This window comes from Tympanuchus pallidicinctus, unplaced genomic scaffold (genome assembly GCF_026119805.1).
Source record: "Tympanuchus pallidicinctus isolate F22 unplaced genomic scaffold, pur_lepc_1.0 scaffold4, whole genome shotgun sequence".
In the NCBI taxonomy this organism is placed as follows: domain Eukaryota; kingdom Metazoa; phylum Chordata; class Aves; order Galliformes; family Phasianidae; genus Tympanuchus; species Tympanuchus pallidicinctus.
This window is the reverse complement of record NW_026294758.1, coordinates 31,675,279-31,702,894: the sequence shown is the minus strand read 5'-3', so window position 1 is coordinate 31,702,894 and position 27,616 is coordinate 31,675,279. Positions and strand designations below refer to the sequence as shown.

General features: G+C 39.2%; 1 protein-coding gene and 1 long non-coding RNA gene across 8 annotated transcripts in view; both read left to right on the top strand.

The window, feature by feature from the left end:
- The window catches only part of LOC128089633 (uncharacterized), a 271,376-nt gene that overhangs the window by 85,106 nt on the left and 158,654 nt on the right, over nt 1-27,616 (top strand). The gene's annotated exons all lie outside the window — the stretch shown is intronic.
- The window catches only part of SEMA4D (semaphorin 4D), a 98,360-nt gene that overhangs the window by 42,320 nt on the left and 28,424 nt on the right, over nt 1-27,616 (top strand). For 3 of the 7 annotated variants that reach the window (XM_052701160.1, XM_052701159.1, XM_052701154.1), the window contains exons 2-5: nt 12,705-12,768; nt 20,756-21,148; nt 23,055-23,200; nt 24,073-24,135. In XM_052701160.1, coding sequence (XP_052557120.1) covers nt 21,055-21,148; nt 23,055-23,200; nt 24,073-24,135 — 303 coding nt within the window. In that variant the 5' untranslated portion in view covers nt 12,705-12,768; nt 20,756-21,054. Of the gene's footprint in view, nt 1-7,761; nt 7,877-12,704; nt 12,769-17,626; nt 17,690-18,186; nt 18,775-20,755; nt 21,149-23,054; nt 23,201-24,072; nt 24,136-27,616 lie in introns of those variants that run through there. The other 4 variants (XM_052701157.1, XM_052701155.1, XM_052701158.1 and 1 more) reach the window with 4 other exon arrangements.

Below are 27,616 nucleotides of genomic sequence, written 5' to 3'. Positions count from 1 at the left end.
TCTAGCAAGAGAACCATTATAAACAAGAAAAAAAGAAACTGCTTTCAGAAGAACCACAGACAGGACACTTCTCATTTTCACTCAGCATCAATTTGGACCAAGTAATAGTCAGCATGTAAAAACATCTTTTGCTGTTGGTGATGTTTTGCTGTATTGATTGAGTAAATTGTCAGCTTCCTTGAACCCTGAACTGTATTAGTGCCTTGCTTTCACACGAAAGAGATAAAATGCTCACTGAGACCTGAGTAAAAGTAATCCTCAGCCAGAGGTACTGCTTGCATTGCTTCCAGAGCTTTCCTAACCTGCAGCAAAGAAAATCAGACTATCATTCTTGAGTTTGTTCCTGCAGCTCAGAGTCTGCTATCAGCTCTACATCTCATAAATAGAAGCAGTTTTGCACTGCTCTGAGCTGCCGAAAAAAACCGACATGCAGGAGGAAGGCTAACTCTTGGGGATGCAGGCTTGAATTGTGCCTTCAAATTATACTGAAATCAGGGACCAGAGCTTAGTACTTTTTGTCCTGTCCTCCCTTTCTCTGCCTCCTGTGATGCTGCATCTTCCCACAATTGAAATCTTTATGATGGAACTGTAGGGTACCTGGACTGAAAGTTTGTTCCCTGAAGTAGCTCTCTGTGAATGAGATGGGATTCCTTAGCAGCCATATGATGCCTGTCTGCTGCACACTACTGCCATGTTGCCTGATGTGAGCTTTTTGCCTGGCTCTGATGCTGGATTCTGGTTTGGAGCACAAATCCTGCTCATCTGCAAAGAGCTGTTTACCACTCAGGCAGAAAATTTGAGTAGTTTTACACTGTCCTCCTCAAGTCCTGCTTGAAAATCAACATCCATTGTATGGATTGAGTGTCTGGGCCTGTGCTGCAGGTCTCCCTGCCTGAACACAAGCTTGACTATGGTCTTATGTGCAAGGTTGGCTGATCCCCCCTAGTTCCAGGCCTGCTAGTTTGCCTTGTTCCCAGGTAGAATTTGGCAGTGCTGTGGATGTAATCTTCAAGTGGCTTTTCTGTAGGTGACGTATCACTTTTATTAATGTAACAGAATTTAATCTTTTGGACTACAAACAATTTACATTATTGAAATGGACTTTAAGTAAATTGATGTTCTGTACTCATATTCATTTAGTGTTTTCCATTTAAATTTGTCTGTGATAGCAGAAACAGCCCTATGGTCCACTGTGGCTCTGACGGCCTTCCAGTCCCAGAAATCCAGAAATGGGATTTGTATTGTAGCCATCTGTTTCATGTTGCTGTAATTACGCTTTGAAATGTTTCCTTTGTGTACTTTAATGAATCGTTTAAAGATCTTGTAAACTTGTTTGTCTAAATTTCAAAGCTACTGAGGGCAAAGGTTAGGGCACAGCAGGTGTTTTTTTTTTGTTGTTGTTGTTTTGTTGTTGTTTTTTTTTTGTTTGTTTGATTTGTTTTTTTGTTTTTTGCTTTCATACCGAGAACATGGGCAGCGGTAGCTTTTGTAGTGCCTTGGGCCTAAGCAGGGAGGATGGTCCAAGTGATCCTAGAATCATGGAATGGCTTGATTTGGAAGGGGCCTTGAAGATCACCTAGTTCCAACTCCCTGCAATGGGCAGGGCTGCCACCCACTCAGATCAGGTTGAGCCCTGCCGGCCTTGAATGCCTCTTAGGGATGAGGCATTCACAACTTCTCTGAGCAGCCTGTGCAAGTACCTTATCACCCTCTGAGTAACAAATTTCTTCCTAACAGCTAACCTTAGTCTCCCCCCTTTTATTTTTGAACTGTACCCTCTTGTCACTATCACACCTTGTAAAAAGTTAGTCACCCTCCAGTTTCTAAGTACTCAAAGACAAGTGAGGTTTCCCCATAGCCTTTTCTTCTCCAGACCCAATAACCCTAGCTCTCTCAGCCTGTCTTTGCAGGCCCAGCTTTGTGGCCATTCAATAGCTTGGAATGTCCCTCTTGTGCGGGGGTTCTAGACCTGAACGCAGAAGGGCCTTAGAAGGGCGGATGGTAACAGTGCTTATTTTTTTGAAACTGTAAATCTTTGCCTGTCAGTGGCAGGGGCTGTCCCAGAATAGGTCCTGTGGCTCAGTTAGTAACTGCAATGCTGAGAATCTTTCTCGTTGTTGCCCAAAAATAAATTGTTCCCTGCCAAGCACTCCAGGTAGTAGATTGAGGCCCTGTTGTGCATTGAAACCTGCTCATCTGGCCATATGTTCTTCTTTTGGTGGTGTAAGATTGAGCAGGTGGTGGGACTTCTTGCCCTTGCTTCACATTGGTTGAAGCCCACCATAAAACTTCTCTTGGCTTCCTGAGCCTAGCTCTTACTAGAAGCTAAGTGTATCAAAAAACTGGTGGAGCTCTCTGCTGAGCAGCATAGACATGTTCTCACTTTCTCCTGCTTTCGTAGTTACTGTGTCCTTCGGGGATGAACCTGTGCTTTTGCAGTCTTTCTTGGGCAAGGAGTCGATCACTGCACTGACGTGTGTCAGGGGAGGTTAATACTAATAACGTATGCCTGTGAGAACTGGAAATATACCTAAGAATTTAGGCAGGAAATAAATGCTGCTGAGGGGTCCTGGGCCTGGAATGGAAATACCAGTCACCCACAGAGTGGATTGAGAAATTGTTAGTCAGCAGTTCCAGTCAGCTTATCTTGGCCAAGGTCTGACCTGACAGCATGTAGGAAGACATGCTTTTCTCAGGAAAGCTCTGACTTTCTCATGGAAGTGTCCTGTGATGCCTCACCGGTGTCAGATAAGAAGGTCTCCTGTAAGAAATCCGGCAAAATATCTGGTTGAAGATAGAGTGAAGCCTCTTCTCGTATCCTGAGAACGGGGGAGAGGTAGTGGTTCCTTGAGTATCAGAAGTATTGTAGTGAATGTAGGTGGATGTCAACAGATGAAACATCTCAGGTATGTTTCAGCGCTAATACAAAAAAACCTTTTAGCTTAACTCTTGTCATGGTCTTGCAGAAAGCTAATTTCAGACAGTGTTTCCAAAAGTTAATGTTTGAATTCCTTGTTTCACGCTAATGAAAAGATACAAGAGCAGGGGCTATTTTCCTGCTGAAAAAGTATTGTCACTTCTCATAATCCAAAATGACCCATAGAGTGACAGTGTCTTGAGGGACGAGCCGGTTGTTGTAAGACTGTATAACTGTTGGCTGTCACTTAACACTGGAATGTCCTACTAATCTTTCAAAGCAGATTAGATTTATGAAACTTAACTCGCTCAGGTATTTTTAAGTTTCCTTGTTCAAAGGAGCTAACAATAAAGTGCTTGATTACTGTCTCAAATATGAAGGATAGAGAAGTTGTTTGAATATAAAAGCTCAGTAATTTTGGGGTCAGTAAGGAGCTGATTGTGTTTTGTGTTGAGACACGCAGTGTCTGCTGATGTTGCCACTGGACTTCTCAGATCATTGCGGGGAAACTGAAAATAAATCTTACGTTAAAGATGCTAAGTGTTTTTACATATCATAAATATGTCTGCAGCCTTAAAGAGGCTTGCTATTTAAAATCTATCTTAATAAGTGAGGACCAATGGCAAACACTCCCAACGGGGCTGGTTTTCATAGCAACAATAATAATGAAAACTGTAATTTGGTCTTTCATTGCAGAATAGCAGTAGCAAAGCAGCTAGTAAAATATTGTTAAGCTGCAATGCTGATGATATTCAGCTTGTAGTCTATTTACCCCTAGGTACTATAGAAGACTTCTAAGAGATCTGCAAAAGCTACTTAAGAAAAGCAGGCTGATTGGTAGTTGACTTTTCTAAGTGTAAACTTGTATGTTCTCTTGGAAACTTAGTGTTTTTGAATTTCTGAAAAAATTTCTTTTGAGTCTAACTAAGTGTTTTGCTGGAAAGAAGAGTGTCTGTGAAAAGTTATCCTATAAATAAAAAAAAGTTCCCTGTAAATACATGAAATTAGCTCGTAACATTAGCTGAGTTCACAGTTTAATATTAGACAGTGTTTTGATTTGATGATATACATTTTTAAAGTACTTTTTATCTAGTCATCCCAATTAATATAAATTGGGGGAAGTGTTCAGGGAGAACCAGAAGGAAACTAAATGCTTAGTAAGAGTCGTTATTTTGTTTGCTATGTGAAATCCATTACCTTAAACCATTACTTTAAAACAAACAAAAAAATCTGATTGAACTACTTCAGGAGATCACCTACATAACACTTGGTGTGCAGAAAATGAATATATCCACAGAGAACTTTGAACTTACGTTTAATTGATTTGAGTTAAAATGGAATAACAGTTTTTACAGAAACAAACCATATATTTTGCAGGACATAGGGGAAATAAGGTTTGTTTTTTGTTTTATGAGGTGCAATTCAGAAGGGAAGGATATGCTGAGGTGCAGAGTGACAATTGAAATGAAGGTGATGGCAGTACATTCTTGAATTCGTTGGCTGTCTTGAGGTGCAGCCAGGAAGTGGACCAAACTGTCTTCAGTATCTTCTCTTTATTCTTTCTATATCTTTTGATGGTATGATACTGTAGTGGGTTAATATGGCAAGGTTTGTGAAGCTGGGACGGCCTCTTTGAGCAAAACCGTCAGTGTCAGAGCAGAGCCAACTCCAACTGCTCCAAAGGGACCCACCTCTGCCAGAGCTGAGCCATGACGGGCACTGGGTGTTCTCTGGGAGAGCAGATGTAAGAGAGGGAAAACTGCTGCACAACCACAACTGGGAAAGAGGTATGAGAAGTGGGAGAGAAATGGCCCTACAGGCATCCAGGTCAGAGCAGGAGGAGGGCAGGATGAGCTCCAGACACAGAACTCCATGCAGCCCAGGAGAGGCCCTTGGAGGAGCAGGTTGTTCCCTTGCAGTTTGTGGCCACTGTGCAGAGTAGATCTCTCTGCAGCCACAGAGGAACCCATAGCATAGCAAGGGCAGAGAGTGACCATGAAAGAGCAGCAGAGGCGAAGTGTTGTGGGCTGGCCGCAGCATCTATTCTCTATTTCCCTGCCATGCTCAGATGGAGGAGATAAAAGGAGGTGGGTGAAGGGGTAAGTGCTTTTAGGTTGCTTTTAGTTCTCACTGCTCTCATCTGTTTTCCATAGGCTGTAAATTATATTTAATTCCCTTATGCCATGTCTCTTTTGCCTGTGGCATGACTGGTGTGCTATTTCCCTGTCCTTATCTCAACCTGCAAGCTTTTTGTTAATATTGTGTTACTCCTTCCGCTGAGGAGAGGAAGTTAGTGAGTGATTTGGCAATGCTGAGCTGCACATCGGTGTTAAATTACTGCATACGGAACTTTATTATGAAGGAATAAAGAGGAACAGTTCGCAGCTTGGCCACCTCTGCAGAATCCATCTCACAATTAAAAATGCTCATTGCTGTCAGGTTTTCTGAAGAGTCTCTCTATGATTATTTTTTGCATATGACTGAGTGTATCCTAATGTTTCACTGTGACATTTGAATTGTGAGAGCTGAGAGGTTTGTGGTGCTGGTCTGTGGATAGCTGCTGTTGCATTTTGAGGTCAGCTTAGCTGAGCTCTTGCTTTATGTTTTATATTGAGCCCTAACTCTATAAAGAAGCACATAAATTTTATCTTTTTTCCAATTGGTGCTTTCATGTAATTTTATAGTTCTGCTTTTCTGTAATATTTGAAACATCAAGCTTTGTTGTCTGGAAATATGCAGTAATTGTTGCTTCAACAAACTTACAGGCAGAACCTGCAGAGTATGTGACTGTCACATCATGTCTTTTCATAATGTGCTTAATGATGATGAAAACAAGATTCATACATGTTAATCTTCGAGTATAATAATGAGTCTCTCTGCTGTATTTCACTTAGCATAAGAAAAAGCTTAATTTTAGGCTTGGCAGGAGTTAAAATCCCAGTAATGCTCATGAGAATGTTCTGCAAGCAAAGCCTCTATTAATCCTGTTGCTGACATACTTGCACATAATTTGATGTAAGATCTGAGGCATTTATAATAAAAGACCTGCACTCATGTTTTTGAATGTGCAGGAAGATGTAATAGTGGTACAGAGTGATACTCAACTTACAGATAATGCTCAGAATTACCTTGGTGTTTGTAGTGCGGACACAAGAATTCTAAGTGTAGGAGCAGATGTGATTGATGCTCTGTAACCTCATGGAGTAGCTGCAGTAAGAGAAGTCGCTGCATCTGTACCAGCTTTCACAAAGTCAGGGCTGCTTTTTCCCATTTCATTGCTGCTCACTGCTAGCCACTGCTAGCTGAATTGCTGCTCAACAAATTCTTCAGCATTGGCTTCATCTGGATGCCTGAGAAGGAATATGACAGCAGTTGGTGACATTTCAAGCAGCTCTGTGCAAATAAAGAGCATATTTCTTTCAGTCAAGAAAATTTTTAGCACTTCAAAAGAGGGCTTTGCTGATGAAGGAAAAATGGCACAGTTTTTCCAGTTCAGCCAGCATGAGTCATGTCAGACGTAAAGCTAGTGTGCGTAGTGGGCAGCAGGGCAGCTGAGTGGAATGGCAAGTGAGACATGGGAGGGACACTGCCTTCTGCATTTGCAAGTGAGAGCTCAGGTTGTTACTGCAGGCATGTTTGCCAGCTGGGTGTCACAGCTCTTTGTCTCAAATGAAACTGGGAGTACAATTCAGAAGGGTTTGAGAATGTCTCAGTCTCCTGCAGTTCATTGTGGTTGTCTTGCTCTTAAGAGAGCATGTTTTTTACACAGGTATCAAATCTAACCAGTCTTGTTATGTAAATGATTATGCAGTTGGACATGTGAGAAGATATTTCTAAAGGCATGTGTGATAAGGGAGTAGTACTGCATGATCAGTAAGATACGGATGTTCAGAAGCACAACAGATTTTATCTATTTTTCCTAACTTGGAGATGTTCTTACGTAACTTGTAAAGCTTGAGGAAATCCTTTTTTGATATCTCTTAGGGTTTTGTTTGAACATGAATGGTTTTAGTTTGTTTTTACAAAAAGGGGGTAAATTCCACCTGTGGATTTTAATAGGTTTTTTAATAGCTGAACCCTAGTGCAAGGTTAAAATTCTGAATTTCATACAGCCAAAAAAAATTAAGCTTTGTTTTTGTTATTTCTCTTTTGTTTTGAGAATAACTTGGATCAAATTCCCTGCTTCAGCAGTCTTGCTCAGTGCCCTTGGGGAAGCCACGCTTTAGTTTGCACAACCTAGGAAGTGGCTTCTGACTCCCTGGAATGAATGTTGCTGTTTTTTAAGTATTGACACCTTTACTCAGGAACTATAGGTAACTTACCAAGGCTTCTCTTGAGGAAGCTGAACAATATTTTGCTCTGGATGTTAAAGAGATATTTTTATCTTGTGCACTGATTTGAAACTTTTTCCTTCTTCTCCTACTTCTCCATCTGCTGCCAGTTTATTTCAGAGAAAACAACAACAACAAAACGGAGAAACAGAAAATAGTAATTTGGAAGATCTGTGGTTTAAGAGTTGTCTTTTGCAATTTGCCTTGTCGCTGCTGCTTTCCATGAGCAGTGTATGCTTGGCAGTGTGTACTAGGCTCGTACTGTTCATTATCAGCTGGGTATTGTGAATGGGCAGGTGGACTGATGACACTTGAATGCTTGAAAACTTGCTCTCTGCTGACAAGATGGCTTTGGTGTTTGACTCTGAAAACCAGAAAAATTCAGGTTCTGGCAGCTATCTCAAGTAATTCACAAAACTTGTTGAATTGTTTTAAAAGCTTCGGTTCTTTATGCCTTTAGGACTTACGTTCTTATTGCCTTCTTTTTTTTTTTTTTTTTTTTTTTTTTTTAAGAATCCATGCATTTCTCAAGGGAAGGGAGAGAAAAAATGTGGAGTGTTGTTGAAAACTGCTCAGTGAAAAATGTTGTGAAAGTAGCACTTGTGTGTTTTGTGGTCTCAGTATTCAGGTAATGCTCTTGAATATATTTAGACTATAGCTTATAAGCAGTCGTTACAGCTAGAGAGTGGTTAGAGTGGTTAATTTGAAAGGAGACAGAATATATGATCTAAGCTATTAAAATTATGTGTTGAATTAAGGCATGTTGATTTTAGCTTTTTTATTATAGTGGATAGAAACTAGTGACATGCACTTCTCTAATACTGAAGCACTTCCACATAAGGCATCCATGAAACAAAGGTTGTAGCTTCTTTGTTTTTATTTTGTTTTTTAAACTCTGATCTTTTTGCAAGCATGATTGATACGCTTCCAGTGATCTTTCCTCTGCAAAGAATAGATAGTTTATTGACCATTTAAAATATTCTAATGCTGTTCTGGTAAACAAATCAACCTTCTTGTGACTACACATAAATTTTACATCACCATAAAGTGAGGGCCTACAGTTCAGTCTAAATGCTCATAATCTGCTATTATCTATATGCAATTGTGCTTCCTCTTTTCCTTTCTCTAGTGCTCTGTGACTTTCTGTATTACAGAGTTGTAATTCTGGTGCCCTGGAATCTGATTAAGAACCACCAGTATGCTCTTGATTAAAATTTTACTAAAATAGTCCTGAGTTATATTTGCTTAAGATTGTAACTCTGGGGAAGTTGACCGTGCTTGTGAGACTCAAGGTTAGGATGGTGAGGAGAACTGAAAGTTGATTGTCACAGTCTAGCTTCAGCTAAATTAAAATGATTGAGACATAAGAGAAGCTTTGATGTGTCAAATACCGAATTACTGAAACAATAGGTACAGTTTTTAAATTTTATTATCTGACTTATCTTTTCATGTAATTATTTTATTTTAAAACTCTGAAGTCGCACAAAGTAGCCACAAGAACATTTTTAGCATGCTGTATGTGAACAGTGTGTGTGGATGTAATTATTCGTAGCTACTTGTCTGCTTAACCTGTGGTTTCTGTACAACCATTAAAAATAGTTTTCTTAGACTCCTAGAGCACAAGTAGGTTCTGGCTGACTTGAGATATGAAAACCAAATGCTAACTCGCAATCTTCAAGGTCTTGATCTGGAAACAATTTTGGTAAGATGAGTAAATGATGTTGTAATAATGCAAAAATTCCCAAAGTTGACATTTGCCTCTGTGGTCTCCCAGTGAGTTTTCTGTGTGCTTACAATTTGCTCATGAGCTAGTTTTCTTCTGTTTCCTTTCTTCTTTTTCTCAGCTACCTACATACAACATTAAAGAGTAAGACCAAATAAAGGTTTAAATAAATGCTTCTGATTTGGATGGTAGCTGGTACACAGAAGGAAATAGCACAGGTTATTTTTTTGTCTGCAGGTTTCTGTGAAGTACGTTATGACAGGTTAGTGTGTTTTGGAGTTTAACAGATCCTTGAAGAAATAAACATGTACATGTGAATGTGTGTACATATGTATATGTATACATGCATAGATATATGAAAGATTGAAGCTCTTTTATGTGAATTTTGCTTAAAGTGACTTTCATGTTATTCTATTTAATATATTCCAGGCTGTCTTTCATTTATAATCTAGTAAGTGTTTTCTTTAATCTTGGAGGATTTAGTTACAGTTGTCAAAACATGAATTTGAAAAAAATTTCATGGTGTATTTTTTTTTGTTGTCCGTGTATCTTTCTCTCAAACTTAAGTAATGGTTACTAAAGGAATCAAATCTTTTCCTCAAATTTACACTGGAATATGATTGCCACTCTTAAAACGTGACAGTGTTTAAGGTTGCTAGGGAGCTCTTCCAGTACCTGTTCTAATGGATCATACAAGAGATCTGGGTCAAATCATAGAATCACAGAATGACCTGGGTTGAAAAGCACCACAATGATCATCGAGTTTCAACCCACCTGCTATCAGCAGGGTCACCTACCACCAGACCAGGCTGCCCAGAGCCATATCCAACCTGGCCTTGAATGCCTCCAGGGATGGGGCATCCACAGCCTCCTTGGGCAACCTGTTCCAGTGTGTCACCACCTTCTGGGTGAAAAACTTCCTCCTAATATCTAACCGAAACCTCCCATGTCTGAGTTTAAAACCATTCCCCGTTGTCCAAACACAATCCACTTTCATAAACAGCCATTCCCCTTCCTGTTTATATGTTCCCTTCAAGTACTGGAAGGCCACAATGAGGTCTTCTCGAAGTGTTCTCCAAGCTAAACAAGCCTAGTTCCCTCAACCTCCACTCATAGGAGAGGCGCTCCAGCCCTCTGATCATCTTATTGGCCCTCCTCTGGGCTTGCTTCAAGAGCTCCACATTCTTCCTGTACTGGTGGCTCCAGGCCTGGATGCAGTACTCCAGACGGGGCCTCACAAGAGTAGAGTAGAAGTAACAATCACCTCCCTCTCCCTGCTGGCCACTCTTTTTTTAGTGCAGCCCAGAACACAGTTGGCCTTCTGGTCTGCAGGTGCACGCTGCTGGCTCATGTCCAGCCTCTGTCTATCAGGACTCCGAAATCCTTCTCTGTGAGGCTCTCAAGGAGATCTTCCTCCAGTTTGTATAAACACCTGGGATTGCCCCAACGTAAGTGTAGCACCCTGCACTTGACCTTACTGAAACTCATTAGGTTTTCATGGGCCCACTTCTCCAGTCTGTCCAGGTTCCTCTGGATGGCGTCCCTTTCTTCCAATGTCTATCGCACCGCTCAGCTTGGTGTCATAAGTGGAAAGACCTGCAGAGTGCCTTAAAACTTAAATTATTTACATGAATGTTAATTTTATATTCAAGTACTGGTTGAATTAAAATGTGTAATTATGACATGGGTTTTGACAGTCTGTGACTAGTTACTTATTTTGTTGCATGACAACAGGTGTCCAAACTGGCAGCCAGCAGATACCTGAGGGATCAAATCGACTTGTACTGCAGACATTGCATTTAGCTGCCCTCACACTAGACCCTGAATCTGTGTGCTTCTGTATTTAAGAAACAACAACAATAAAAAAAACCCAGACCCCCACTAGATAAATAGTTGCAGGCATTTCCTTCTATCTTCCTTCTGTCTCAAGAGGGAAAGCCCTGAGGAGGAATAGTGTTCATGAAGGTCTGAGTTTTGGAGCTGAGACATGGCAGCTTTCACGTCCTTGCAGCTTCTTACCACCTCTCCCACGTCCATGGAGATCTGGGAGCTTCCTGGCCTGGGGTCTTTCCACATCCTCTGTATGGCTTTCAGCTCCTCCGTGGTTGCTGCTCTCAGCTCAGAAACCTGGAGCTGGTTGTTCACTGATGAACCATTATAAGAACTGCTGAAGTCTACTGATCATCTGATTTGGTGCAAAGGTTTATTGGAGCAATTCGATGTCTACTTATAACTATTTACTTAAATGTGAGTCCTACATTATAATTAGTGTTTGCAAAAGCCACATAATATTAGACGTTATCTCTAAGGAGAGCAAAAGAAAATTTTATTTCCCCTTTAATGTAGCTACAGCTGAAATGAGTATGTTTGTTTGCACTCGAAGCAATAAAATGTTAGGAAGCACTCTGGCATCTGAAAATCAAAGTTAACCATAATCTCTGTGGCAAGTGGCCATTATTACAAATTTCAGCTTCATTTCTGTACAGCCAGAGTGATGATTAGATGTAAGCTAGCTTATGAAGGCCTTCATAATTTCCAGAATGATTCACTGTTGCTGTTCTTTTTTCTCAAGCAGAATGAAAGGTAGGCGGTTGCATTTACAACAACAGAAAAGTCGCTTATTTGCTTCTAGAGCATTTGAAAAATATCTGCTGGGTAATGGCAAAGGTAGGGAACAGATTTCCATGGGGTGTCTTGTCCAAAAAATATTGTAGTGAAAGAATCAGAGCTTTCCCTTTCTGTAACCAAAAAGATTTTGAATTGCTGAAAGAAGACATTTTTCTCTAGCAAAAGTAGGTGGTTTGATGTAGCTATTTGATATTTGCTAACGTACTGGACATCACAAAATGTACTCTCAAGTACATGCTGTTGCTCTGTTGAGGAACAGGGCAGACATTGTAGTTTTGAGGATACATTGTATAGGTTCCACCATTCCTTTTAGATTTGTAATATGTATCTCAGTTTCTTGTAATTTTGTGTCTGGTCTATTTCTTTTTGAGCATTTTGTATTGTCTGCCTTGAAATATAATCCTCTGGATCCAGAATTGAGCTTTCAGATGTACAGCAGCAATTGTTTCCAATTGTGCTCCCTTTCCAATTAAATAGACAAGAACATTTTTAGTGTTCAAATTCAAAATGGGAACTGTGGTGAACAGTACTTAAGGACACTAACCCTACAAGTGTGAATACACTACTTTTTATTAAAAGTATCCAGATAGTCTTGCTCTGAGCTTGTGTTAAGAGTAGTTTGGTAATGCAGGAGAGTATTGAAATTGCTGTGTGTGGATTTGATAAAGCTAATTGTTTTTCTAACAATAGGAGTCTGAATTTTTAGAACATTATTTATGCATTCAGTCACAGTGTAAGAGACTGGTACCAGGTGCTTACTGGAATCAGTAATTGCTACCACAAACAAATGCTGAACGATTTTGTCCAGGTAGACCTGGGAGAGACTTGAGAACAAGCTGAATTGGAAAAGGGCTGGTGCATGTGCTTTTTGTCAAGCCAGCGTAGTGGTTGTTTTATTGTTTTTTGTATTAAATGCAGTATCAGTATCTTGGCTCATTGGATACAGATATATCAGTTCTGGTCTCAGTCAGAAACAGTCTCTTACAGAGAATCTGGGAAATGGAAGCAAAATTCTGGGGGAGGTTTTATTATAATTCTCATAGCAAAAGTGGCACTTTGGGTTTAAGTGGTATTAATGTCAAATTCTGTATATTACCTCTTGCAGAAGAGAAGGATTTAGGATGACTTCACAGTTCCAGGGTTGAGCAGGAGTTTCCAAGAAGTACCAGGTATGGTAATATGCGGGTTATCCCCTCCCTGCTATTGCAATATGATTCTTAGTGACTGTTATGTATCTTAAACTCATGAGGTACTCATAAACAGGAAGGCTAGTTTCTTCTTTTGTGTAGCAAACATGAATTATTTTATAATAAGCTTGATTGATGATTCTGTTCCATTTGAGATTGAAATGTTTTTTCAAGAAATTCACTGGAAAAGGGACATTTTTCACTTAAGAACAAAATATATCCTAACTTGTGTGTTAGTTATCGAAAGGTCCTGTTCAGGATTGCAGATTATATGTCAGAAGGATAGTAGCCTTGCTTTCAGAGACAACTGAATCTTTGAAAGCACTGCTGGACATCCTGTATAGTTTTTATTAAAAAAAGAGCAACAAGAATAGCTGGTAAAGACATTCAGGTGCCTTTGATAGTACCATTGGTTGCCATTAACATCTTTAAATAGTTTTGATTGATTGACTCAGACCCATAAGTCTAAGAAGAAATTATGAGGAAGCTCACCAATATCTGATAGTGTGAGAATATGGTATGGGAAGATGAACTTGAAGTTTCAGCAGCCTTATTTCTTAGGCGGTTGAACAGTTCCTGCTGTAGCATTGACACTGTCACAACGTAGGTTCGATGTCTAGCAGAATTCACTGAAGCAGAAAAGTGTTTTATACACGTATTTTCCTTGGGTACATTTTGAATTCTGGATTTGGGATAGCTCCAGGTTAGCAAAAGTTACTGGCATTGCAGCTGTAGATGGGTCTTGTTGATTGTCCATGCTGTTTTACACTAATAATTTCTGTTTAGTTTTCTTTTATATAGCCTCTAACAATGCCCTCAGCCTCTGCTGTCTCAGAGTTTGAGTTGTCCAAGGCCAGAGTGAGTTTTCTTGTTCTTATAAGAAGATAAAGTAAGAAGAAGCAAACCCATTTACTCTTCAATGTTATCTTTGGAGTTGGGATCTAATGACAGTATAGTTAGAGTTATCTGGAAAATAAGACTTATTATCTCTTATTTATCTTATGTAGTCTTTGGTTTCTTTTTTTTTTTTCCCCAACATTTTAGTTTGTCTTCTAGTAATCCTTGCCTTTTGTCTTCTTGTGTCTTTCTTTTTGTTTTTTCCTGTTTTGTTTTGCTTGGCATAGTAGTTAAGAAAAGATCAGGAATGTAGGTTTTAAAAAAAAGGACTCAGGTATTCCACTAAAGGTTGTAAATATTCCCTGCTTTAAACTCAACAATTAGTTTCCTGAATACATCTTAACTGTGTATTTATCATGCAGAATAAGGAGAATATTCTGCTAGACTTCACAGAATTATTGAATTGAAAGAGATTTCTGAGTCCAACTTGGTCTAATGTCCATGCTCAAGCAGGACCACCAAAAGTAGTTTTTCAGGACCATGTCCAGGTAGCTTTTGAAGATCTCCAAGGAGGAGACTCTACAGCCTCTGGGCAACCTGTGCCACTGCACAGTAAAAATGTGTTTTCTGATATTCAGAGGGAACCTCTTGTGTTTCAGTTTGTGCCCATTGCTTTTTGCCCTGGCGTTGTACAGGAGTGGGGAAGGATCACTTCTCTTGACTGTGCTATGGTTGAGGTCATGCTTTGGAGGGATATGAGACAGGTGAAGAGAAAATTAAGAAGCTGAACTTTAGGAAAGCTAAACTCTAGTTCTTCAGGGAGTTAGTCAGCTAAACCGCCTAGGAAACTAAGGTGTGAAGCAGAGCTGGCAAATGCTTAAGCAGGCTTTCCTTAGGGCATAAGAGATCTCCATCCTCATGTGTGTAGCAAGTCAGAAAGGGAAGGGAAGAGACTGGCATGGCTGAACCAGGACATGCTGGTCAAACTGAAGAACAAGAAGAAAATGCACGGGCAGTGGAAATGGGCAGGTACTATGGGAAGAGTATAAGGAAGTTGCTACGCTCTGTAGGGATGGGGTCAAAAAAGCCAAGGCCCTGTTTGAACTGAACTTGGCAAAGATGCCAAAAAGAACAAGAAGAGCTTTCAACCAGAAAAGGAAAGTCCAGGAGGTCCTTCCCCCCTCCTTTCCCCCCAAGAAAGCTTAAGTCCACTGTATCATGGACTGCATCAAAAGAATTATTGGACAGCAGGTCAAGGAAGGTGATCCTGCCCCTCTGCTCGACGCTGGTGGGTCTCATGTGGAGCACTGTGAAGTCCTCAGTACAGAAGAGACGCAGACCTGTTGGAGTACATCCACAGAATAGAACACCTCTCATATGATGGCAGGTTGAGAGGGCTGGGGCTGTTCAGCCAGGAGAAGATTCCAAGGTGACCTGATAGCGGCCTTTCAGTATCTAACAGGGAGCTACAAAAAAGTAGGGGACAGACTCTTTAGCAGGTCTGTTGCCTATACATCAATAGCTTGTCTCCTCCCTGCTCTCAGGATCCTGAACTCCACTGTGTCATAATCATTGCAGCCAAGGCTACTTTTGATCCTGACTTTCCCAACAAGCCTCTTATGGGTGGTGAACTTCTTGAATTGCCTGTATCTTGCTATGTTGCTATGTTCCCTTCAGTAAATACTAGGCGGTTGAAGTCCTCTTTGAGGACCAGTGCCTCCAATAGTGAGGTTGTTCCCATCTGTCTGTAGAAGGCCTCACCCGCTTGTTCTTTCTGGTCAGACACTGTGTGACCTTTACCTGTGCTCACCCATAAGCTCACAATCAGTTCCTAATTCATCCCTAGGCAGAGCTTCATGCTCTGCAGCTGTGCTGTCATATAAAAAGCACCTTCGTTTACCAACCCGTCCTTCCTAGAGAGTCTTTATCCCTTCATGGCATCACTTTAGTCATGGGAGTTGTCTCACTGTGAATCCCAGGAGGACTGTAGCCCTTTGACTAAGCTCTCGGAAAGTCTTAACATTTTAGTCAGGATATAAAACTGGAAATTTCAATTTCCTTGGATTTCTTTTTCTCTTTTAGAGCTAACATGTCCAACAAGCTTTGTGGTGCAGGTACAGAGTGCTTCAAATTATCTTAAAAACTTTATCTTAAGTGTTAGAACCTAGTATCTATAAGGTATTTTTAAAAATAGAGTTTGAAAAGTAAATAATTAAGTTTCTCTACATTTATATTACTCATAAAGGGACTCTGGATTATTTGAGATTTTTAGTCACCTCAGCAAAAAGTGTGTTTATAGATATTGTACAATAAAGAAAAAAAGAAAAGTGTAGAAATGAAGTTTTCCGTTACGCAGTTTAAAAATGGCACTGTGCTTGAGGTTTTGAAAGGATGAGAACTAAAGCAAAGGATATTTCTAGCCTGTCCTTACCAGTCTAAAATAAATGAACTATGTAAATAAAACTCAGTTGTCAAAGGTAAATTGTGTGTTTCTGTCCCTTATTGTATGTTTCTGTCTCTTTGATCGCTTAATATGCAAGAGTGCTCACTTTTCATTCTATTTTTGGAATAAATAGCTAAGCAAATTGAAAAAAAATCAGGTTTTAGTGAATTCTCACAGTGATAGTTCTGTGGTTTGTTTTTTCTTGTATGGAGCCTGAAAAATTGTTTTCAAGTTGGCATCAGTAAATATTGAAGGAGATCTGTATTCTGTTAAGGCTTTTTGAAGCCTTTGAAGAAAATTATTTTGGGAGAACTTAGAATTTATGCCCTCATGACAGATGATTTGTTTAACCCCTGGTTTTTGCCAGAAGATGCAGATTGCTTGTAAATTTGCTTGTCTCCCTGTATTGAATTTCATATATGTCTTCTCATAGTAACATATAGCTTTTGCTAATGCATAATTAAATTTCTGTATTTATCTATCTTAACAATAGTGGGATAAGTTGTCAAGGACAGTTGTGCGTGTTTTGCTCTGATTGAGTGAGGATGCCTGGTTGCCAGCCAGTTGCTTAAGGGGAAACCCACTCCTCCTTTGCCTTGCCTGGGCAGCAGGAGATGTTGAAGTAATTTGATGAGAGGTAGAGAACTGTAAATGTCTTCCTCCTTGCTAGAGTTAGGTGGTCATTTGTCTTGCAGTCTCACCAAAGGCTTGCATCACCTATGTTAATATAACTAGATGCAAACTTACAACATTGCTGTTTTCATCCTTTATTAGGGTCTGAAAACCCCGCTTGGGAGACGATGGTGGGAGCTCAAGCACAGAATGTGGCATGGCAAGAAAAGATGGCCTGAGTGAGAGTGCAGGGCTGTACAAAGTTAGGGTAAAATGCTGTGGGCACTTGGTGTGTGTGCACAGCTGTGAGTAGACTGCCAGGATGAGACCAGTGTGCCTGTGCCCATTTTGCAGGCAGGGTAGGTATGGTGTGGCTAACTATCATGAGCTCCCAACTGTCTTGCTGGTGTTGTTAAGTGTCTCTGCCCATTGCCATACAGTCTGTGGCATTGTCAAGAAAATAAAAGGTCCATCTCAGCACTTTGAGTAATACTGAGCAGAATTTAGGCATTGCACAATGTAACTAAGTACTTATTAAAAGAAAAAGAAAAAAAAAATTCAAAATCAGGGTTACCAAATTGCGCATTTCCTGTCTTGGAAATTCCAAAATTCATGTGAGTTGTGCAGGTATCCCAGGTACTGGTTGCATACTTGAGTGAGGCTTTGCAATGTTGTTCAGGGAGAATGCACTGACTTCTTATTGTTTGGTACTGCATTTTATTACTTTGTTAGTCAACTGATGCAATAGTGATAAGAGTTACTGAAATTAGCATCTGTAACAGATGACAATATTTTCCACATGCAACTCTGTGGTGTACTTGGCTTTTGTGTTCTCTGTGGGGGATGGAAAAGACAGCAGTCTTCGTCCTGATAATGGTTTCTCAAATTCTCCCATTGCAGAACCTGTTCTGTGATGTGTTTTTTGTGTTTTGTTTTTTTTTTTTCCAGAAGGTGGACCAGAACACTTTATTTCCAATAAATCTATCAAGTATTCATTTGATGCCCACTGAGGTGAGGCAGACGTTTTTCTGACTCAGAAACAGTCAAAATAGCAACTCTCTGGTTTCCTAATTTATGTTAGTATTTCACATTGTTTGTTCCCTGCTAGCAGGTCCTTTACTCTTAAATTTTTTTATCCTTTGGGAGAGCAGGAGCTTATCTCTTTCCTTTTCTCTGCCTTTGCACTAATTATGTGTGTTAACAGGAAGGTTCACGGCTCTCTGTTTGTAGTTGTGCTCTGCCAAACTGAGAGGAGCTCTGTTAATTGTTTCTTTTACTGCAGTTGCCTTGTTTTCAGTCACCAGTACAAATATGGAAAACTCATGCATGTGGTGTACATATTATTTTACTCCACTTAATCAGAAGTTGATTTAAAAACAAGCACAATGTTTAAGTGAAATTAAGTCATTTAAATTTATCTCAGAAAATTTTCAGCAACTTTACTGAAAACTGAAAAGTAGACTTGCAGTCACTTTAATTAGTTTAATTATTTAAGTAAGCTTTTCAAGTTTATTTTTGCATTATAAATTTTGCATTTATAACTGTTCTTGTTTTCAAGATTTGCAGCTCACATTTTGTTACAAAGCCTAAAGCATTATGAGGCAAACTTTCCAAAAATACAAAGCACTCAAGTCTAATGAGAGAAAGTGAACACGATGGAGGTGTGCTACTTTGGAAATCAGGCCATTGTATGGTCTTTTTTTTGCTCCTTCTACCCCTATGTTACATAAAAACAGTTTCTAATAGATCGTGAGTGACTTCCTAGTAGATGTGAATTAAGGAGTTATTTTAATTTTCAGCGCAGGGAAGAAGGATAAGAGGAGGAGTAATTAAATAGAAAGCTAAATTAAAGGACGGGGTCCTGAGTGCATTTTAGTCATTATTTAAACTAACAAGAGTAAGAACATCTTGCGTGATTCGGCACTGAGGGTTCACTGTGGTCTGTCACACCCCTTTTTTAATATGCAAAACTTTACCTAAGGTCAACAAATAATTTCCTCTCAGTCAAACTTAATAATATGAAAAGGCTCTGTCTTGCAAACTTATACATGAAAGGACATATTTCTGCTTTGAGGAATTCCCTGGCTCACAGCAGGGTAAGCACTAACTCAGCCAGGTATTTTGTCTTCTTCAGAAGGTAATATTATGTGTTTTATTGCCATTTTGCTTTTCTGTAGGTAGGTGACCTAGGCTAGAAGTATAACGGTGGCTTTGCGAAGACTCAGGATTGTTTATAATGAAGATTTCCTAAGCCCCAAAAATTTACAGGAATTCAGAAGACTGCTCTGGAAACATTACTTGACATTTGTTATTGGGATTGGTGCTGAACTATTTTGTTCCAACCGTTTGGGGGGAAAAAAATGTATAAGGGAAATAATTATTGCTTTGAGACTTTTCATTGTGGCTTGAAAAGAAAGTATAGTATTGAAATAATGGTGTGGAATTGTTTCTTCTAACTGCTGTTTTTCCCCTGACCTTTCCATTAAAATAAGATTAGTAGGCTGCCTTGAAAGTAATCGTTTAATTACTGTTTCTTCTTTAAATACTTACCTGTAAGACTGTCTGCATCACAATGTGCATGGTATTTCTGTAATTCTGATGCATGTGTGCTCTTAATGTTTTGGATAGCCAAGCACAAAGTTGCTTGACTGTTTGTAAACAGGAAAGGTACAATACAAAAAAGCCTAGTAAGATTAATTGAAATTACAGTGACTCGAGAAATGATTTTTTTATATTTTCCATTACCATAGTTAAATCTGACCCAAACTGAGAATTAAATAATGATAATAATAAAATACAATGCTTTGCTTGAGCAAGTTGTATTTTTAATTTTTTTTCTGGTTAGGCAAAAGATTTGTGGGAAGAACAAAGTTATTTTTTAACTTTATCTGTAATCATTCAGTAAAACAGATGTAAAAGCTTCTGATGTCTTCTACTCCATCATCTTATTTCTAGTTCACAGTGAATCCTTTCTGCAGTTTCCAGAGGTTCTTAGCCTATGCTTGTTTAAACGTGGGACGTTAATCTTGTGGAGGGAGGTTGGCACTAGAGACCACCCTCTCTCCCTAGAGATATTCTCACTGCAGCTTTTCATAGTTTTTATATCTGGCATCTTCGGGTGCTGCCCTGTTTAAACGGCACTTAGGGTTTTGAAATGCTCAGTACCCTGCTGCAAAGTGCAGCTTGCATTTTGTGCACTCCTACCCCCAAAGTGTACAGCCCCGTGGAGAACTCCAAACAGTTACCAAAACACATTAATTTAGTGGGTGATAAATGCATCCCCCTCTCACCAGTCTACTGAAGGTAAATACTTGCAAGACCCTTTACCAAGGAGTGATCACAGAAAAGTGGAGAATTGAAGGCTTGTGTGAAGATGTCTTTGGAAATTGAATGATCACTGAGGACAGAGCTCTTCTGGGCCTGAGAACAACTGCTTGGAGACAGACTGACTTCCCTGTGACTACTGAACACTTTGAATATTTAAGCATTTTGTTCCTTTATTTTTGTCTGCTTTTTGTTTGTTTGTTTGTTGTTTGTTATTTTTTTAGCTTTTTGTTAGCTAAATTCCTTTCTACTCCATTCCTGAGTGCATAAAAAGACACTGCTAAAAATGTCATTTCTGCTCATAAGATCCCAATAATGGGAGATGAGGCAGGTTTATATAAATAGCGTTTAGCATTAAGCTGCACTTCTTATGTTGTTTGCTTTCTGAAATTAGTCCTACTGGTTTCTTTTTGTCTTTATTTGTGTATTTATCATAGAATGTGATTTTTCTTTTACTCAATATTTAAAGTAAGAAAATATGTACATTGAAGTCAAATTTTGAGGATCAAACATAAGTGACAGCTCAAAATATTCATACCACAGACTCTAGATTGAAGCGACTGCTTACGTTGACTACCTTTTTGTCATGTAATGTGTGGGGTGTTTTATTTTCACCAATAGATGCACTCTTAATCCAAATTAAGCAGTGTAGGCAGTTGTAGAAGTACTGCAAGATAAGTGCATGCATTATGCTATTTTTGTCAATCCTGTTTGTTTTCTGTTCTACTTCTTGCTCCCCTCCTCTCTCCACAGCATCATTTATTTCTTCAATGAAACTGAAGAATGCGTTCGGTAGCGCTTCTCAGCAGCTCTGCAGCCTGTGGAGAGTGTGGGTAGTCTGTATTTAGCATCCTGGAAACTGTGTGTCCCCTTGAAGAAGTGATCTGCTGAAAGTAAATACTTACAAGACAGGCTGGAACAATCCTTTTACACTGCTCTCAAAATCTGAAATACCTGGTTTCTGATACTACCTGGAATTTGCATTTCTTTTGCTAAAGAAACGCTATCTGCTGCAGTTATCCAGGGAATCTCAAGGAGCAAGGGAACTGAAGATGGCTCTGCTTGCTTTTTATTCAGCTTGGGTTGTTTTGCTGGAATTGGCAGTGGCATTTGGTCCTGTACCAAGAATCACTTGGGAACACAGAGGTAAGAAGAGAAACTTCATTAGTGTAATGTGGGGCATTGCAACATGTGTATGTTCTTCCAGCCTGCCTACAGGAATTTTGGTCAGTTTGTAGTCCTGCTCAGCCTGTCTGTAGTGCTTTGGACCAGAAAATTCAAAAGTCACTTGGGCTCTGAGTTGACTGATTGCATATCCTCAGAACAGTTATGAAAATGTCACTTTTTAAAAGGGGATTTTCAGATTCAAATTTCTCAGTTGGAGGATCTTGCAGCTGAATCTCGCTCCAAGAAGAAAACTCAACAGCTATTTTGTTTTCAATAAGTTATTTTGACTTTAGGCCTGAATATAATTAAACATTTGGTCCTCTTCTGGCAGTGTTCTGTGATGAGTAGAACCTTTGTAGCCTTTTTCTCAGAACCTTCTTTTGCTGTACTTGGAAGTTGCGGCGAGTAGTTGTAACCTCCCAATACAGTTAGCAGGAGGTGGCAGATGAAGCGATGAAGGATCAGATATTCCTGTAGGCTTTTGATGTAATTGTTCCGCCTGAGTCTGAAGAGAGCTGTAGAGTACAGGCTGTAAAGTAGTTGCTTGCTGTTGTTGAACTTTCCTCTTTTTCCTGCACTTTCAAGTATCAGGATATTTTGGCATTTAAAAGATTTTTTTACTTGTGCTTTTACTATTGCTTACGATTAACAACCCTGGAATGCTGTAACCAAACAAATATGTGGGTACTGTGAGAAAGCAGCCTTAAGTAAAAATGTTAAATGCTGAAGAGTCACACCACAGGGAAGGACGTATGGAGGTTAAGAATGTAGATAGCTGATTTATGAGATGGCTGTAGGATATACTTTTCCTGTTTTTCTTGTTTATTGATATTATTGCATTTAAGTATGAGAAGCTTTGAATAGAAGTGGAATTTTAGTTCATTGGAGGAATTAACATCTAGAACTGTGTGAACCAACTCATCCATTTAAAAAATATTTTCCTGCAAAATGAAACATTTTAAAATGCATGCTTGTGAATCTAATTTAAAATAAGTGTTTCCCAAGTTCTACAGATGAAAAGGTGCAATTTTTTGTGTTAGAACTGGGAGTAGTTGTATGTTTTCTGTCTCTTAAAAATGAAACTAAATTAGACTTCTAGTAGTCTCTTTTACAAAGTCTATCATCCAAATTTTAGTAATTTTTCCGTAACAGTTCCATATGCAGAATAATTTTTTCTTGTTTATTAATAATTCTGTCACCTTTCTCCACGCCATTCTGTTCCAGTTTGCGTGCCTCTTTCCCTCTTGTCTCCCTCTTTTTTTTGTTTTCTTCCTTTTTATTTTGATTCTCCCTCATTCATTAATCTTGTATGCAATTACTTCCAGTCTCCATTCCTTTTTCCATTCGAAAATCAGCTTGTTTACACTGTGTACTTAGTTTCTTTTTAGACTGTATCTTCTTTCTGCTGGGGTAACATCTTGAAATGTCATCTTTATTGGTGCAGGATTGTTGGTTAGATTTGTGTGGGGAGGGTAAATTCACGTGGTGAATTATTTAATTTTCCACAGTAGGTAGGTATGTGGAAGGGAGAAGGTGAGGAAAGAACTGGCAGGAGAGGTGTGAAATGGATGTTAGGAAAACAAAGAATTAATGACTGCAGAAAATGAAGGAAGACATGAGTTACAGGGATCATTGCAGGAGGAAATTCGTAGGCATTTGAAATTGAACTAGAAAGTAGGGACCATTGATTTCAACGGTAGCTACCATTTGTGCTGAACCAAGCTTCCAAGGATATATATCAACTGTTACTGTGTTCTCCAAAGTAAGCTTTATTGCTTTCAAAGTTACTTAAAGGCTGTTAGAATAGTTTAGAATAATGACCCATGAACTTGACCCTAAGTGATCATGTTTCTCCGTGTCTGCTATCTTCCTTGCATTTCAACAGAGGTCCAACTAACACATTTTCATGAACCTGGAGTGTCAAACTATTCAACCTTGCTGTTAGGTGAGGACAGAGGTGTTCTATACGTAGGAGCTAGAGAAGTCATCTTTGCATTAAACGCAATGAATATTGCTGAAAAACAGCATGAGGTGAGTATGCATTTAAATACATTATCATGCATATAAAAACCGTACTTCCAAGTTTCACTTCATTTCCTGTTATCAATAGCACCGTGCTTGAGATGAGGATCTTGCCTCTTAAGTTTCTGCTTCTGTTCAATGTTTTGAGTTGTGTCTGCACATTTATGTGATGGTATAAAAAGATATGATCCAGCTCATTTGGAATTAGTTTACCTACAGAAGTACTTTGCATGTACTGACTCTTGAGTGGATTGACCAATGCAGAAGTCTGCTAATGTGATCATGTTTCCCCAAGTTCTTCTCAAGCTCTTTACTTACTCATCCACAGCTCAGACTGGTGCTTAGAGCATGGAATCCCAACCAGAATATTTTGAAAGATAATCTTTGATTTTTAATCTGAACAAAATGTTTAGGGATGGTGATAGGAAATTTTACATGTATATAAAGCTTGGTTTTCCATTACTGCTTTGAGTGGATGTAACAGTCAAAGTTATTCTTTAACATAAAGTATAACTTGGTCCAATAAGTTTTGTTAAGTGTTTTTTTCCTAGTGCATATTAAATAAGAAATAACTAAAGCAATTACACTTGCATTTCTCTAATGAATATTTTAATAGAGAATAATTGGAGGAGAAGGATCATAATGAATGCAAAAGATGCTAGCAGTGATTCTGCACTCTCTGGTGACTCACTCATTTGAAAGTGTCACCTCTACTGAAAATAATGGCTTTGAACCTTTGAAAGCTACTTACAAAATGATTTATAAATGCTGCAGCCACTGATATTAAAATTGCTTGTTTTGTGCATTGTGCAAGGTGTGAAAATACTGCATTTACCTTAAAGTGTTCTGAATACAACTTTTTTTGCTTGTTTTTTGCTTAGTTGCAGTGGAAAGTCACTGAAGATAAAAGGACCAAATGTGCAGTCAAGGGCAAATCAGAACAGGTATTTTTTTTCTATTGAATCTGGAGAAAGACATTTTCTTTAAGGAGAAGTGATGATAAAGAAGAAAGGTTTTAAGTGTTTGAAATTAAAATCTTCACCTAAATTATTTAATAAACTTGAGCTTTGGAAACTGCAGTTCATTTGTTTATAATTCTTAGTTCATTATTTCCTCCTTTTGAATCTTGTTGAAACTGAGCACATTCTCGCGTGCCTAGTATTATCATTTTTTCCTTTATATTAATAAACCAATATTGCTTTCACTGAGCTAATAGATACTAGCTGTTATGTTTTATTAATACAGTGATTCTTCACTAGCATTTGGTTTTCCAGAATGACTGATAATTTTATCTGCTTTGCTCTAGGACGTAAGGTTTATTTTCTGGGCCAGTGTTTTTCCAGTAGCGCATTTTTCACCAACTGCATACATCTTTATGATGCTGAGCAGGTGTGCTCCTTGCTGGTCTAACTGCTCAGACAGCTCCCCAGCGCCTGAGCAGCCCAATCTCTTATGTGCTTGGCAGTGCAGACAGCTCAGTCTCCGGACTCCCTCAGCGTTTCTGGCAGCCACACACCCCTCCAGGACTGCTGGCACGTGCTAGCTTGTTAACACTGCCTTTCTGTAGAGGTAGTTTATTTATGATGATCTGCCTTAGGTGGTTGTGCCTTTCTCCTTGTGTTGTGACACTGGCTTAGTAATATGTCAGACTGGGGTTTACTTTGCAAGATTGATGGTCAGACTTTCCCCATAGTTTTTGAAGAGTAGGGTTCAGAAGGCTGCATGTGCAAGAATTATTACTACTACCCAATTAGTGTGTTCTACATCTCACATCTCCAATTTCTTTGTTGCACACTGATTATAAAATCCCAAGTGCATCTAGGGACTCATCTAGGGTGAAGTGGGTTACCCTGCCTTTACTCAACTCTGCAATTGCTTGAACTGAGAGTCATCAAGGCAATTCACCTGCCTAATATGAGGTCTGATGGGCAGTTGAGGACCGGTTTCTCTTCCTCTTTGGCCCTTCTTGATGCATTCTGATTACTTTATTCTCCAGGTTTGACTGAGGTTGCTAGAAATAATTACATGCAGTCATGATGGATGTATGTGATGTGACTCATCTTTCATGCACTTGCATATGCTTTTGCAGACATGTCTAGGTATGCACCAATCCTTTTCAGAGATTATTGATGGTGATTGGAAAGGATGTTAGAATCTGTATGTAAGCACTTTGCTCTTAACTCTCTCAGAACTCCAGACTGTTCTTCCTATTTTTTTTCTGCCCCTAGATTAGCAATTTACTGTATTAGACTTATTGCCAGCAATGCTTTTTCTCCATTGTACTCAGGATTTACTACTAGCTCTGATTATGCTATAGCCGTAATGTTTTGTGAAGTGCAGTTGTTTCAAGTGTTGAAAGTATTAAACAATAACTGCTATTCCTTATACTAAAATGGGCAGCCTTCTCCCCCACCTATCATGACTACGCTATGCAGTGCTAGCAGAAAAAACCCACTTACATACCTGTTCAAGGAACTAATCTGGCAGAAAACTGGTTTTGTTCTGTTTGTCTCCAGTTTTCTTCCATACCTGATCCACCACACAGTCAGAGAAATACCTGGTTTGTCTCATAAGAGTGAAGAGTAAGGACAATGGTTATGCTTGTTTAAATAGTTTATGGAACTGTAGTACAATGTTGGTATCAGTCTTTGTAGCAGAGAGGATTAAGCAATGTTGATGACACTGCTTTTTCCTCCACTGAGTGCATGTTTACTGTGTTTGTTTTGTTGTTTTGAATCCTTACAGCATGGGTATCCAATCTTTTGGCTTGTCTGGGCCTCAGAGAGCAAACGGGAATTGTCATGGGCTGCATATAACGTATATGATGAAATTAAAACAAAAAAGGCATGGCTGCCTATTTTTTACTGATCACAGGACTGCGTGGCCAGTGTATCAAAATGCATGAAATTATTTGCCGTAACTAGAGCTTGCCATAATTTAAGTTTCATTTCAAACACTGTTACTGTCTGAAATATAGCACAGATAACTCGATTTTCCACCTTGAACACACATGTTTAACTCAGTTAAATGAGTGAACAAATCTACCAGAAATGCTATACCTATGAGCCATTTTTCATCGTAGTATTATGGCACAAATTTAATTTTGATTCCATAAGGGACTTGATTTTATTTTGCAAATCACGAGGTATTTTTAGCATCTTACCCTGACTTAGCCACCTTCCTTCACAAAAGTAAATTAAGGTGTCCATAATCAGCATCCAAACTTTTAAGGATCTCCTGGAATCAGTGGTGTTTCAGTCCCATGGATGTCACGAAATTCACATCTTTGATGATGATTTGCAAGATATTATCAATTTTTAAAGTTTTTCACATAAATTTTCTTGATGTGCAATGCACTGATGTTTCATCAAATGTGAGTTGTCAGTGGTAATTGCATCGTCTTCCATTAATTTTATAAGTCCCTCTTTTTTCACCAATTATTCCTGGAATACCATCAGTAACTACATCAGATGCGTTCAGTTAAGTAAATTGCTTTAATATTTTGTACTGCTTCAAACAAGTCAAGAGATTTAGCTGTGTCTTTTAATATCACCAAAGAAGCCATTTTTTCAGTGACATTAATATTTGTTATCGATATATATATATATTGATATATATAGTAAGGTGAGCCATATCTGAAGCATCAGTACTTACATCTGTTGCCAAGTTTGAAATAGCAACTTTACTCTAAATTTCTTCCAGTGTATTTTCCTGTTTCTTCACCTGGCTACAGTCTGGTGAGGCAAACTGATTTTTCTAAAATCCATTTTCTTATGAGGACACATTATATCTGCCATGCTTTCCATGCATTGCTTAACAAAGTCACCATCAGGAAATGGTTCTGATTTTTTTTGCAGTCAGATTCTGCTACTGCTTATGTAGCTTTTATAGCAGAGTTGGTTTTAGTTTTAACTTTCTAAAAAAATACTTGGTTGAGGTGACAGACTTTCTTTCAGTTCCACTGTTTTGTCTTGGTGATGCCTTCTTTGATATGCATCGAATTTGGCACTGTTTCTGTATTCTGCATGTTCCTATCCTCTTCAATATCTTTATTGACGACCTGGATGCGGGCATTGAATGCACCCTCAGTAGGTTTGCAGATGACACCAAGTTGGCTGGAAGTGTCGATCTGCCTGGGGGTAGCGAGGCCCTACAGAGGGATCTGTACAGGCTGGAGAGCTGGGCTGAAGCCAATGGGATGAGGTGCAACAAGGCCAAATGCCGGGTCCTGCACTTTGGCCACAACAACCCCAGGCAATGCTACAGGCTTGGGTCAGAGTGACTGGAAGACAGTGTAGAGGAAATGGACCTGGGAGTATTGATTGATGCTCGGCTGAACATGAGCCAGCAGTGTGCCCAGGTGGTTAAGAAGGCCAGTGGCATCCTGGCTTGCATCAGAAACAGCATTGCCAGCAGGAACAGGGC